Source organism: Phyllostomus hastatus, unplaced genomic scaffold, assembly GCF_019186645.2.
Source record: "Phyllostomus hastatus isolate PE091 unplaced genomic scaffold, TTU_PhHast_1.1 phas_contig_150, whole genome shotgun sequence".
NCBI lineage: Eukaryota > Metazoa > Chordata > Mammalia > Chiroptera > Phyllostomidae > Phyllostomus > Phyllostomus hastatus.
The window spans coordinates 36,232,762-36,246,255 of record NW_025333611.1 but is presented as its reverse complement, the minus strand read 5'-3'; the positions used below and the strand labels follow the sequence as shown (position 1 = coordinate 36,246,255).

At 52.3% G+C, this 13,494-nt stretch overlaps 1 protein-coding gene across 2 annotated transcripts; it reads left to right on the top strand.

Annotated features, from left to right (window-relative positions):
* Positions 1 to 1,219: 1,219 nt before the first annotated feature.
* On the top strand, positions 1,220 to 12,193 carry TRIM7 (tripartite motif containing 7). 2 transcript variants are annotated; one of them, XM_045828241.1, is made up of 7 exons: positions 1,224 to 2,338; positions 3,208 to 3,303; positions 6,436 to 6,666; positions 7,360 to 7,382; positions 7,656 to 7,771; positions 8,210 to 8,245; positions 9,823 to 12,193. In XM_045828241.1, exons 1-7 carry the CDS (start codon positions 1,823 to 1,825, stop codon positions 10,332 to 10,334), a joined length of 1,530 nt encoding a protein of 509 aa, XP_045684197.1. In that variant the 5' UTR covers positions 1,224 to 1,822; the 3' UTR covers positions 10,335 to 12,193. The 2 variants fall into 2 exon arrangements, with proteins under 2 accessions (XP_045684203.1, XP_045684197.1); XM_045828247.1 differs by lacking the exons at positions 7,656 to 7,771; positions 8,210 to 8,245; positions 9,823 to 12,193 and adding an exon at positions 7,467 to 7,641 and having other exon boundaries at positions 1,220 to 2,338.
* The last annotated feature ends 1,301 nt before the right edge of the window (positions 12,194 to 13,494 follow it).

Genomic DNA, 13,494 nt, shown 5'->3' with positions numbered 1-13,494 from the left:
TGGGGCAGACCAGAAGTAGAGTTGTGGACACCGTGAGTGTGTGATGCCTCTTAGAACCGGCAGGTGAAGCAGCTACACTGGAGTTGGATGTAGAAGCCAGACATCCTAGGGCTCCTGGGCTGGGGTTATGTTATTGTGATGTCAGCAGGAAAAGTGTCATCCAGGCCTGTAAAGTGTAAGAGATCAAAAGGGACTGAATATAGACAGAGGTCCAAGGACTGGGCCTGATAGGGAGAAGAGATGAACGTAGTGAAACTGCAAAAGACACCTGTGTTCGGGCTGCCTGTCATTACCAAACCCAATAAGCAATGACAGCAATTGAACATCTATGGGAGCTTTATTCTGATGGCCAGAGATCTGAGAAAATGGCAGCTTCATACCCTAACAGACCATCTTTTCTTTTCCTTCCAGACCAAGGTTTTTATAACAGGGAATAAACAAGGTGCGATGAGGGGTTTAGAAGTTCAGGGAGGGTTAGGTGAAAGAAACTGCAACATTCCTGTCCTGGGCAGTTAGCTGTTCCCTGCGACTGTCCCTCTGAAAGGTGGGAGCCACTGCAGGGTTTGAGCAGAGGAGGGCCATGATTTGAGCAGGGGCGGGTGGTGCCTGTCTCTCCCTGGAACACATGGCCCAGAAGCCTCCACTTGTCCCCAGGTGGTGACCTTTAGCAGTGCCCCAGGAGGTCGGCTGTTTTCCCAGGAGCCAGGATGGGCCTTATCTATAGTTTCTGAAACAAAAGCTTTAGCCATATACATTACTTATGAGGCTGATAACTTTTTGCCTTAAACTAAAATTTTCCAGCTCTTGAGTCCCCTATCAGTAGCAGGCTGTGGAGCTGGGGGGAATGCTGAGAGAGGGTGTGAGGAAGGAGGAAACAACAGAAGAGAGGGCAGATGAGGTGAGGCCTTAGAAGGGGCCTTTGCCTTTGAGTTAGGATCGCTGAGGTCACTGGTGACTTCCAAAACAGCATTTCAGAAAAGGGTGAGGGTGAAAGTTTGACTCCAGTGATCTCTGGAGGGCATAAGGAGAAAGGGGATGGAAGCAAATAATACTAGCAGCTTTGGAGTGGGGCTGTGGGAATAAGCTGGAGGAACATAGAGGACTGGGTTTTATTTGGAGGCAGAGGAATAACACCGAGTAAACTACGAAATTTTATTGTAAATGTGTTATTTGTTAAAAAAAAACACAAAGAATAAATAAGGGGGAGGGGGCTATCGCTGGAAAGGTAGCTACAGAGGTTGATAGAAGGCCACACCTCGGTGTGAGGGGGCAAGAGCTAGGGTCCAGACTCCAAATTTAGCTCGGCACAGAGCTGGGACAAGCCCGCACGCCGGCAACCTGATACTGTGGCCCGGACGCCAGACCCTTGCCCAGTGCTGGGTCGGCCTCAGACAGCAGCCGGGAGTGGCGGCCAGCTGGGCATGTGTGCCCACCTGTCCCGGCCCATTACCCACAACAGCTGACTGGGTCAGGCTAGGGAGGCCTGGACCCGCCCGTGGAGGGCCTGAGCAGGGGGCGACGGAGAGAGGGCGCTGCGGGCCAAGGCCGGTGATTGAGGGGTCCAGAAGCGGGGCGCAGAGCTCTGGGCCTCACTTGGATCCACTGGCTGCGCCGCCTGGCGCGCCTTCCACGCGCACCTACCCGGCGGGTTTCCCAGCCCGGCGCTCCCTCAGTGCCAGTCTCCGCCCGCCCGTGTTGTCAGCCGCGCCCTTCCTTCCCGAGGGCGCCGAGAGGCCCGCCCCGGCCGCAGCGCTCCCAGCGGCGCACTGTCACGTCCCTGGCCTCCCCCGGGCCACCAGACTTCGGTGCGCTGAGTGTTCGCATGGCGGCGGTGGGGCCGCGGACTGGCCCGGGCTCTGGGGCCGAGGCCTTGGCACTGGCGGCAGAGCTGCAGGGCGAGGCGACGTGTTCCATCTGTCTGGAGCTCTTCCGAGAGCCCGTGTCCGTCGAGTGCGGCCACAGCTTCTGCCGCTCCTGCATCGCGCGCTGCTGGGAGCGCCCCGGCGCGGGGTCCGCCGCCGTCCCCCGCTTGCTGCCTTACCCGCTCCCCTGCCCGCAGTGCCGCGAGCCAGCGCGCCCGAGTCAGCTGCGGCCCAACCGGCAGCTGGCCGCCGTGGCCACGCTGCTGCGGCGCTTCAGCCTGCCCTCCGCTGCCCCGGGCGAGCGCGGGACCCAGGAGGCGGCGGTGGCGGCGGCGACTGGGTGCGCGCAGCACGGCGAGCCACTCAAGCTCTACTGCCAGGACGACGGATGCGCCATATGCGTGGTGTGCGACCGCGCCCGCGAGCACCGCGAGCACGCGGTGGTACCGCTCGGTGAGGCTGTGCAGGAGGCTAAGGTGAGCGCCGGCCCCACTCCTGCGGGTCCCCGAGACCCCGCGTCCCCTCCTGCCTTCCCGCGCACGCAGTGCAGATGACCCGCAGGCAGGCAGACAGGAGGATCAGGGGAGCCCCTGTCTCTTTTCTCTTGCTCAGCACTAGCTCCGGGGCTGAGTGTGGCTGTCCCTCTGTCACCCCCATACCACCGATACCCCCGAATCCTCCTCTAGGCTGGACAGCCTGGGCGATGTCCCACAGGCTTGGCGATTTTCGTTCCGTCCGTCCCCGTCCTCTAGCGGCGACTTGGGCAAACTCACACGCCCGCTGCCCCAACTCTCAGCTCTTTCCCCGAGCCGGACGACCTTCCCAAGAGGTCGGGAAAGGGTGGGTGGCTCCAGGGTTGAGGAGAGCAAGGAGACAGCCGTCTGGGCTGTTTCAAGGCTGTCGATCCTAGGCTCCAGACTTTCCTGCCTCCTTGCTGGGGCCTCAGCTGAGGTGTGTGGAGGCCTCTAGCACACAGTCCCATCTTTCTTCGCTTCCTACGCTACTCCAATCCTTCCATACAGAGGGATATCTGATGGTGGGGAGGAGAACAAGGGAGAAGACAAGCTATTCTGGGCAGCTGGGAGTGGGAGGAGCCTGTATTTCAGCCCGAATGGTGCACTGGTGGTCTTGGGGAAGTGAGACGCTTGGGCTTTTGGAGTTGCCCTGAAGTTGTCCTGTCCCCTTATGTGAAGTCCGAGCAGGCTGTTTCCATACTGTCCAGAGATGGCTTCAACCTGGTCTCCTCGATGTGCAGGGCCTCCCCTTGCTCTTGGATGGCTCCTGGAAGTCACCGGGGTTTCCAGAGTCCTCTCTACACAGTATCTCCCTTCTCATCCTCTGGCAGGAGCTCCTAGAGTCCAGGCTGAAGGTCTTGAAGAGTGATCTGGAGGACTATGAGATGTTTCGTTCCACGGAAGAGAAGGAGGGCAAGGAGCTCCTGGTGAGTGGCCACCCCACCTCCAACAACAGAGGGCCACCCACCATCCTGGCTCTGTCTGGTGTGTGGTGTAGGAGTGTGTGCCAGCAGAATAACAAGGGTGGATTATAGAAAGATAATAGGATGCATATTATAGAGGGTGAATGTATCCTTTATTAAAAACCAGAGCTTTTTAAAAAAGACTATTTTTAGAGATACAGGAAGGGAGGCAGAAAGAGAAGGAAAGAAACATTGATGTTTGAGAGGAACATAGATCGGTTGGCTCCTCCCACGTCCCCAAGTAGGGACCTGGCCCACAACTGAGGCGCCTGTCCTGACTGGGAATCAAACTGGCAACCTTTTCATTTGCAGCCAGTCTTTCAACCCACTGAGTCACACCAGCCAGGGCAAAACCAGAACTGTTAAAAGTCAATGGAAGTGCTAAAATAATCCTTCTAGAACAGTTGGCTAAAACTGAAACTGTCCCAGTGAATCAGGATATATGATCATTTTAACAATACATGACACCCCAATTAGGGCCTTGGAGCATCTTGTAATTGAATGCAAGTGAAAACATAAATACAGTAAATAGCTTCATGTTAGCCCAGGGCATTTTTGCCACCAAAAGAGTTATGAAAAAACTTTTTTTCATTTTTAGAGTTTTTTTAGGTTTTGAAATCGGGCCAAGGGTAAGGAAGTTTAGAGGGTGTCAGAACTGCTGAGGGCAGGAGGTCTGGCGACGGGTTTCCAGCAGCCCCTGCTGCTAGCCCAGTGTGCCCAGCGCCCCCTGGTGGGTAGGAATGCTATTTTGTCCTCTTTACAATGGATCACGGAAGTGAAATGGGGCTCATTTTGATTAAGATGGGCAACGTGGATCACGGACTGTAATTTTCTACCTCGCAAATTCAGTCCTTTGCTCAATAAATGGGTGTTAAAAGAATGAAAGGAACTACTAGGGTCTGTTAGGACAGGGCCAGTCAGTTTTGGAGTTGGGAATTGCAGGTACTTGAGGACTCTTCTGTCCTCAAAGTTGAGAGAGGGTGGTATGGAGGGGAAAACCCTGAGTTCAGGCGTTCCTTTCCTGACCTTCAACTGCACCTGGTTCCAATGTACAACTGGTCATTCACTTCCCTCCCCACGGAAGAGCTAAACACTCATCTCCAGACTTCCACCCTGCCCTCCTGGAGAAAGTGTTAATCATGTGGTTCTTCCATCCATGACCCAGAGGGACTCCCACAGCGTGGCAGCTTCATGGTGGGACCCCACCCACCATGACACTGCTTAGCCCCTTCCACTCAGTCCTAGGCCAATTCACCACCCCTCTGGCCCACACGTGGTTTAGAATTACAAAATACATGCTTAATGAAACAATAGAGGTGGAGGACAACCCTTGTTGCATGATAACAAAGAGAATGAATACTTTTATTAAAAAATGCTCTTACTCTTTAGGAGTGCTTCTCAACTGGGGGCAATTTTGGCCCTCAGGATGTTTGGCAATGTCTGACGATATTTCCCACTGTCAATCAACACTTGGGCAGAAGTGCTACTGGCATTTAGTGGTAGAGGCCAGGGTGCTCAGATTAAGCATCCTCAACGCACAGGACAGCCCTCCACCACGAAAAATTATCTGGTCCCAAATGTCAGTAATGCAGAGGTTGGGAAACCCTGATTTAGAGTATTTTGGCTAACATTGTTCCACTTGTGTTATTACCTTGGGAAACAGTATGATAAAATTGCAAGAAATTCAGATTCTGAGGTCAGACTCTCCAGATTAGAATCCTGGCTTCCCACTTACTGGTGATGTGAACCCACCTCATTGGTTTGAGTGACTTAACTCACGTGAAGCGCCCCAGGCTGCAGCTGCCTGCTCGCCCAGTGTCCTGGTGATGAAGGCCCTGGGGGAGCTGTAGCCTGAACCTAGGTTTCCTGACCTCAAAATCCACTCACAGTCTCCTCTTCCAGCCATCCTTTAAACCTTAGAAGTTTTAAGAAGAGGAACTGTGACAGCAGAGCTTGTCCTGGAGGAACAGAATCCTTCTCCCTTCTCATTAGCCATGGAAGGCCTTGCTTGTTATGTCATGTGCGGTCCCTCCCACATACTCATGTAAAGAATCCAAGGACCAGGAACATGAGCCTGTGTCTGGAAACACAGGAGTGAAAAATCCTGTGGGTAATATAATGGAAATAATAGAATATGAAGCCTGCACACAACATAGTCTCACTTGGGTCATGTGGATGTGCTGCTACCTCTGGTCACTGGTGTTATTTTCCTTCCTTCTTGCAATTTTTCTGCAACTCCCAGATTATGTATAATGAGCATGTGTTATCTTCATGGCTGCTAAAGAGAAATGGTGCTCTAATATGAAGTAAAGTGAGGAGTGGAAGTAGGAGGGCAGATGAGTGTTAAAAAAATTCAACTTAGTGCATTTTAAAGGTCTTACTGGCTTTATTCAGTGACTGATGAATTACTAATGTAACAGATAGAAAAGATCCCTAAAGAGCTGTATAAGGCAAGATATTTTATAAGCAGAGAAAGCAGGAACAAGGAAATTGCAAAAAAACCTGGACTGATTATTGCAAGGTTACTTTCCCTATAGGGGATGGCAGATTGCTGAACAAAGGCAATTCCTGATTGGCTGGTTTAAGATTCCATTTCTGGGAGAGCAGAAACTATAATGAAGTCTGGTGATGTGGGTCTGGGCATAAGTGACTCCATTTCGATAGTGTTTTCTTGAATTTAACACATAATAAATGAGTTTGGAGAAGGGAATGTGACCTCAGTTTAATCTTTATAGTGGCCCCAGGAGGCACTGAGTCATTCCTGCCACTTTTCAAATGAGGAAACCATTGCCCTGAGTAGTTCTCAGGCAAGTTTAAAGTTGCCCTATGTTGGTGGGAGAGCCCAGGTACAAAGGAACATGTGGCCACATCTGTGACTGGAGAAGCAAGAACATGTGTTGAAGCTGCTATGAGCTCAGAGTTGGAATATTTAAATTAGAGCCTGCGCAGAGTGTGCACCTGTGGGTGACCCTGTGACCTCTGAGCAGTGTGGTGGATGGAGCCCTGCCCTGTGGGATGGCTCCAGGCTCCTGTCCAAATGCCAAGTCTTGATGCCCATGTCCCCTCACCTCTCCAACTTCTCCTCTCCTGAGACAGAAGCAGATGGCTGCTGAGCGAGAGAAGGTGGGGGCCGAGTTTCAGGCACTGCGGGCCTTCCTGGTGGAGCAGGAGGGCCGACTCCTGGGCCGTCTGGAGGAGCTGTCCCGGGAGGTGACACAGAAGCAGAATGAGAACCTGGCTCAGCTTGGGGGCGAGATCACCCAGCTATCCAAGCTCAGCAGCCAGATCCAGGAGACAGCACGAAAGCCTGACCTTGACTTTCTCCAGGTGAGTCTGGCTACCCAGGACTTTTGAGTCTTTATCCTAAGGCGCTGTGAAGGCAGTGAGAACAGAGTCAGATCCTGAGAATTTAGTGGACTCACAAAATCTGGAGCCGAAAAGGACTGGAGAGAGGTGCCCTGATTCTCCTGGGATTAGAGGTCTAAAGAGCTATGATAAAACTTTCCTAGCCATGAGTAACAATAATATATCCTACATCATATTTCAGTGTATATGTACTTGAGACAAAAGTCTTCGAAAATAGCACCTTTACCAATGTGATGCACTTTGATATTTTCTATTCTATTTTATTTCATTAAAAAAATAGTAACAATCTACTATCACAAATGGGTCAAGAACAGTCATATAAAAGACACTGGTCGGAATGAGCAGTTGCTGCATAAAGGCTATAACTTGTCTCTACGGTACAGAGAGCAGAGACAACCCTAGGCCCCAGCATGTGGCTCCAGTGATGATTCTGTAATGACAGGAGCATTTGCAGACTGTGGGCAGGTAGGGGTCTGCCATGTTGACAAGAAACCCAGCTGCCACCACAGTGGGAAGACCTTGGCACCAGGGCCCACACAGGCAGCAGATAAGCAGAGACACCTGCGTATTACTTGTTTCTCTGGAAGTGGGGCAGGGTGCGGTTGTATTTTTTTCAAAGGTGTTGATTTGGTTTGCTTTCATCTTTCTTTTCAGGAATTCAAAAACACAATAAGCAGGTGAGTGGACCTGAGTAGTTCCTTGGCCTCCTCTAAGCTGGTTCTTTTTTTCCACTGCGTGCTCTCTTCATTTTCCTCCCCCAGCTTCTTACCTTCTGATTCCCCACTGCCCTACCTGGTACCTTCTGAGGCAGCCGTCCCGTCCATCGGCCTGATCATGGTTATGGGCATCAGATCAGGTTCTCCTCTTCTGCCTCTCTCCATCAAGAGGACCCCACCATCCTAACTGTGGGAGTGGGACAGTGTTGGTGGGCCTTCCTCCTTGTCCTGCAGGTGCAGCAATGTGCCTGCCCCCAAGCCAAGCACAGTCTCTTCTGAGATGAAGAATAAAGTCTGGAATGTTTCCCTCAAGACCTTTGTCTTAAAGGGGCTGCTCAAGAAGTTCAAAGGTAGGGCCCATGTGTGGGGGGCTGGGCCGTGAGATACCAGTGGCAGTGGTGTGGCTCTGGTGATTTGGGGTCCAAAGATGTGCCTTTTCAGAAGCTGTGTGAGAAGACCAGAGCTGGGGTGTGTGGTGGCTAATTTATTTAGGTGCCCCCAGGGCACAAAGTTCCCCTGGGGGCAGACAGAATAGAGGGACACTGGGGACAGAAAGAGGGGTGAGGAAGGAGATCTCAGCTCTGACCAGCACCAGGGCAAAGCTGGACAGGGAAAACTAGACTACTGCCTCTCCAGCCCCCACACTGGGCCCAGTGCCCCTAGCCTATCTGGGGTGGTAAGTGAGCCACTGGGGCCATGAATATGTCAGAGGAGATGATGTCCCTGCCATGGCCAGAGAGACAATCTCCTGTCATTCACACACACCCTGCTTTGTTTCTCCTCCTCAGAGGATCTTCGAGAAGAGCTGGAGAAAGAGGAGAAAGGTACGACGATTGTGCTGATAGCGAGAGCAAGCCCGTTTTTGGCTATGTAGAGAATTCCCTTCCTGCTGGTGACTGTGTCTATGGGCTTTGAGTGTGGTTGCTTCCTTCTGCCTGCCGACCTCCTCAGCCCTGCCCCCTCCCCCCCTCATCTCAAGCGCTGACTCCCTCAGGCCACAGTGGGGCCTGTAGACTTACTGTCCACAGCAGGAGTGCCCTGTGGCTTAGGATACTTAGATTGGTGAAGGCTAGTTGGCCTCTCTCCCCTGTCCTCTCTCCCAACTGAGACCTCACGCTGAGACCTCTTCTGGGGACTGGGGCTGTGTGCATGGGGAGGGCTGAGGGGAAGCTGGAGGAATCTGAGGACCAGGTAGGAGGTGGTTCTTACTCTTGCAGAGCTCTGGGGTGAGTGGGATCCAATGCCATTAGGAGGGCTAAGCCGTAAGGAGGGCTAAGTCAGACTTTTCTTGGGCAGAATCTAAACCAGCTGGGCAAGACCATGCCCCTCCTCGGCTGGAACCCTGCACCAGGCCCTCTCACTCAGTGAAGGCTGCACTTCTCACAGTGATCTTCCAGGCCTCAGGGGGTCTGGCCTCACTGCATCCCATGCCCCCCCCGCCCCCCCCGCACTCTGCTCCTCCTGGAATGCACCAAGCACACACCTGGGCCTGGAACATGCTTCACCAGACAACGCCTATCTGGTTTCTTTTTTTAAGATTTTATTTATTTATTTTTAGAGAGGGAAGGGAGGGAGAAAGAGAGAGAGAAACATCAATGTGGGGTTACTGGGGGCCGTGGCCTGCAACGCAGGCAAGTGCCCTGACTGAGAATCGAACCTGCGATACTTTGGTTCGCAGCCCATGCTCAATCCACTGAGCTATGCCAGCCAGGGCTATATCTGGTTTCTTCACCTTCTGTATGTCTTTGCTTAAGTGCACCTATTCAGCCAGGCCTTCCCTGGGCCTTCTAGTTGAAATCACAGCCTGCTGTCCTGATCACCTCTTATCTTCTTCTTTTTTTATAAATCACATATTGTCTATTCTCCCCTCCCCTGTGAAAGGAAGATTCAGTGGAGCTGGGACTTCCAGGGCCTAGCATAGGCCTGGAACACTGCGGTGCTTACAAGTGTGCTTTTTTGAGCTGTTTAGTGTGGAAAACACTAAAGTAGAGAGATGAGCATAACAAATATTATGTACTCATCATATACCCTCGGTAATCTTCACTCACACTCCTACTCATTTCTCCTCACTGGATTATTTTGAAGCAAACCTCAGATATCATTTCCATAAATATCTCAGTATTTGATTTCTAAAGAGATAGACTTTGTAAAAAAAACAACCACAAAACCATCAAAATTAGGAAAAATTGATGATTCTTTCTAGTACCTAAGTGTTTGACATTCCTCAATTGTCTTTTCCATTGGATTTGCCCATGTGTTTGAACTGGGATTCAAATCAGGTCCATACATTGCATTTGTTTGATTTCAGCAGGTACATTTTGGGAGGGGCCGGTGGGAATAAGGAGTAGGGGCTGTGCAAGGGGCCTGCCTGGGCCATCTCTCCCTGTCTCCCCCACTGCAGTGGAGTTGACCTTGGATCCTGACACTGCCAATCCCCGCCTCATCCTCTCTCTGGATCTTAAGAGCGTGCGCCTTGGACAACGAGCCCAGGACCTGCCCAGCCACCCGCGTCGCTTTGATACCAACACCCGAGTGCTGGCGTCTTGCGGCTTCTCCTCTGGGCGGCACCACTGGGAGGTGGAAGTGGGCTCCCAGGATGGCTGGGCCTTTGGCGTGGCCCGTGAGAGCGTGCGACGCAAGGGCCTCACACCCTTCACTCCTGAGGAGGGCGTGTGGGCGCTGCAGCTCAATGGCGGGCAGTACTGGGCTGTGACCAGCCCTGAGCGGACACCCCTCAGCTGCGGCCACCTGTCCCGTGTGAGGGTGGCGCTGGACCTGGAGGTGGGGGCCGTGTCCTTCTACGCCACTGAGGACATGCGCCACCTCTATACCTTTCGTGTCAAGTTCCAAGAACGTGTGTTCCCCCTTTTCTCTGTCTGCTCCACTGGCACCTACTTGCGAATCTGGCCTTGAGGGACATTGCAGGCCTCCCAGAGAGGGGGCAGTCAGTCAAGGGCGAACGCATTCTCCTGGCTGCCCATGGGAAGGAATGCTGTTCTCCACCGGAGCTGCCTGGTCACCTTGGGTCTGCCCTTCCCTCTCCTGCCACAGGTTGCCTTAGAGAGGCTTCTGGAGACCCAGCCGCAGAGGCATGAGACTGCAAGGTGGGAAAGAAGCCCCTGTGTTCAACCAAGCAGAGGAAGGGATGCTTTGGATCCCCAGGCCTGTCCCCTACCTGTTGTTCTGGCATGCAGATTTGGTACCAGCTGTGAGGAGGTGGAGGCCTATGAGCGCTGGAGCCCCATGTTGACAGGGGTGCTTCCTTTCACTGGGGCTTACTGCCTAGACTCAGCAAGACCTCTGGCTCCCTGGAACAACACCAAACCCTGGTCCTGTGCTGTCTCAGTTCCAAGGGCAATGTTTGGGGCCAGGCCAAGTATGTTCATGATCACTTCTGTTTTGCCTTCTTGTCAACTGTCAGCTCTGGCTTCAGAGACCTGAATCCAGCTGGTCTGACCAATCGTCCACTCAGGGAGGAGCCTCCCAGCTCCGAGGACAGTCTGGGTCAGAGCTGGAAGGAGACCCTTGACCTGTGCATGAGGGAACAGCTCCAGACAACATTCTGTAGGCATGGCTACCCTCTAAGACCCCTAAACTGATGATACAAAGTGATATGTCCATCCTTAGCCACAGTGATAACCACGTGTTCTCACAGATACCTAAATCCCTCTCAAGTGCCAAAGTACAGTCTTTCTGGGTAAGGAGACCAAAGGTTCTGGAATTTTGAAACACAGGAGAGCACATATAATTTTACAAATGTAACTAACACAAGCATGGAAATGCAGAGCACAAACATGCCCCTGACAGATTCTTTCTGGAACTTGCCAAATGTATGCTAACAGCAGAGGACCCTGGTGCCAAGGCTAGCTTGGCCTGTGCCCTGGTGGTTGCTATCACCTTGGCTAATTGTTCACCAGCTTCTTTTAGGCTAGGCTTCTGGGAGGGCGGTAGTAGGCTCTTCCTTGCTTAGTGCTCCCCAGGGAAGGGAGATGGAAATGGAAATACAGATTGTGAGCTCATTTCTACAGTGGCTTAGCTCATTCTTGACTTTCCCAGTCTGAGTGCAAGAGCACAAGTATGAGCAGGGAGTTCTGCCAGCCGAGGTGAGCAAGTGTGCTTCTGTGTGTGAGAAATGCACACACATGTGTTTATATCAGATTGTGGGGGCAGAGGGATGTGTAGATCTTGGAGGGGGCATGTATGAGCACATGCATAGGGTTTAGGTGTTGAAACAGACCTAGTGCAATTAGGTTATACCCTATTATTGACTTGTGGTTAAGTATTAGCCACCCCATAGTTAGGTGATGGCCTTAGGTTTCCAACCCCACTAATTGGCTGCTTGGCTAGATGAAAGCCAGTTTCAGACCTAATTCTATCCTGCCTAGGTTGTTATGCAGATGCAGGGACAGTGACAGTCAAGTAGCCTGGCCTGCAAGAATCATGGAGCTTTAGTGCTCTGTCCCTTAAGGTGTTTCAAGCACACTTTGCATACAGGGTTCTTCTAAGGCAGGCATGGCACTGTTCTGGAGGCGAGCCGAGTGCACACAGCACCGGGCCATCGGAATCCAGTGTCCTACAGACTGGGGACAGGACCATTTAAGAGTTTAGCCTACAGCAGCATTCCAGAATGTGAATTCTATGCCCTGTTCATACATGAAATGTAGCTCTAGAACACTGTAGCCAGTCAAAGTATTTGACTACTACTGAATTCCACAAGGAAAACTCATTTTAACATTTATTTGTTAATTAAATGGCCTTTTGTTATCATCAAGCCCTAACTTTTTCTGGAATTGTATGACTTTTAAACTAGATATTACAATTATTCTTTATGTCATCTAGCAACTGTGCTAAAGTATTGTAACACATATTATGGGTCACAGAAGGTAGGGTGACTGGTGGGGCCCTGTAGGGCCAGGTCTGGGGACTGCAGGCATGGCTGTCTGTGTATATATTTTCATTTCAGCTTTTGTGTTTGTGAGTCTGTAAGAGTTTGTAGAACTACCGGTACAGAGATAGCTGTATATCTGAAGAGCTGCAACAACAGTTACCTAACAGCTGCATGTGGAGGATGAGAGAGATGTTCTCTCTTGGTCACCAGGACAGCACGGTGACTTTGGGTGTCACAATGCTGGTGTAAAAGTATGTGTGCATGTCTGCATTTTTCTCTCCCTTCCTTTGGGCATCATAAGGTCTCCGAGATCTCTGGGCCTCTGAGAGCAAATACTGGCCTAACTTCGGCTCTTCTGACACCACCCATTAGTCCCAGATCCTTGTGAGCTGCAGAGTGGTGAGAATCCAGGTTCTTGCCGCTAGACTCTCACACAGCTAGCTCCTCCGTGCCCCAACTGGGTGTCCCCTAGGGGCCTGCTTTTGGCTTGGCCATCCAGGGACCAAAGTCATTGGGCCTTGTAGGCTGATTGGGCAACCAGGCCAAACCTACCACCTACAGCTGCCACTTAACTGACCATTGCAGGGCTAGGGCTCCTGTCCCTCACCTGAGCTCTCGCCCTCTCTCCCTGCGCTCGGCCCCATGGGCCCTGTGACAGAACAAGTTCCCCAAGAGTCCAAGGTGGACCCTAAAGGTTGCCTTTTCCTAATTTGCTTAACGGAGCGTTAGGGGCTAAGGACCCTGGGCCCAGACTAAGTCCCTGGCCCAGCACTTCCTCACACCCATGCACTCTGATTTCTCCACCACTCTCTCTCAGCTTCTCTCTCCTGATCCTCCCTACTGCTCCCTCACGGCCAGCCTACCTTACCAGCCCCAGGCCCTGGATTTCCCTTAGGAGAGGCACAGTGACATCCTTCCCTTAATTCTTCCCTCGCAGCCTTGACAGAGCACTGCGACCCTCGCACGCAATAAGCCGCAGGCCCTGCTCTCAACGGGTGTGACCCCGCAGAAGCGCGGAAGTCCGGGACCTCCGCATGGATCCGCCCACCGGACGCCCGGCCCTCACAGGCTCAGCTTACTAGCTAAACGCGGGCCTTCCCCTGTGGGGCTCTCTCCCAGGATCCGAGGCTCCGCTTGCAGCACCAACACGTACAGACGCTACAGGCTAAGCCGTGGCGGCTCGGC

Coding starts and splice junctions, on each gene's coding strand:
- TRIM7 (XM_045828241.1), top strand. CDS start 1,823: ATGGCGGCGGTGGGGCCGCGGACTGGCCCGGGCTCTGGGGCCGAGGCC. Junction 7,383..7,655: donor TTCAAAAACACAATAAGCAG/GTGAGTGGACCT, acceptor CTTGTCCTGCAG/GTGCAGCAATGTGCCTGCCC. Junction 7,772..8,209: donor GCTGCTCAAGAAGTTCAAAG/GTAGGGCCCATG, acceptor TCTCCTCCTCAG/AGGATCTTCGAGAAGAGCTG.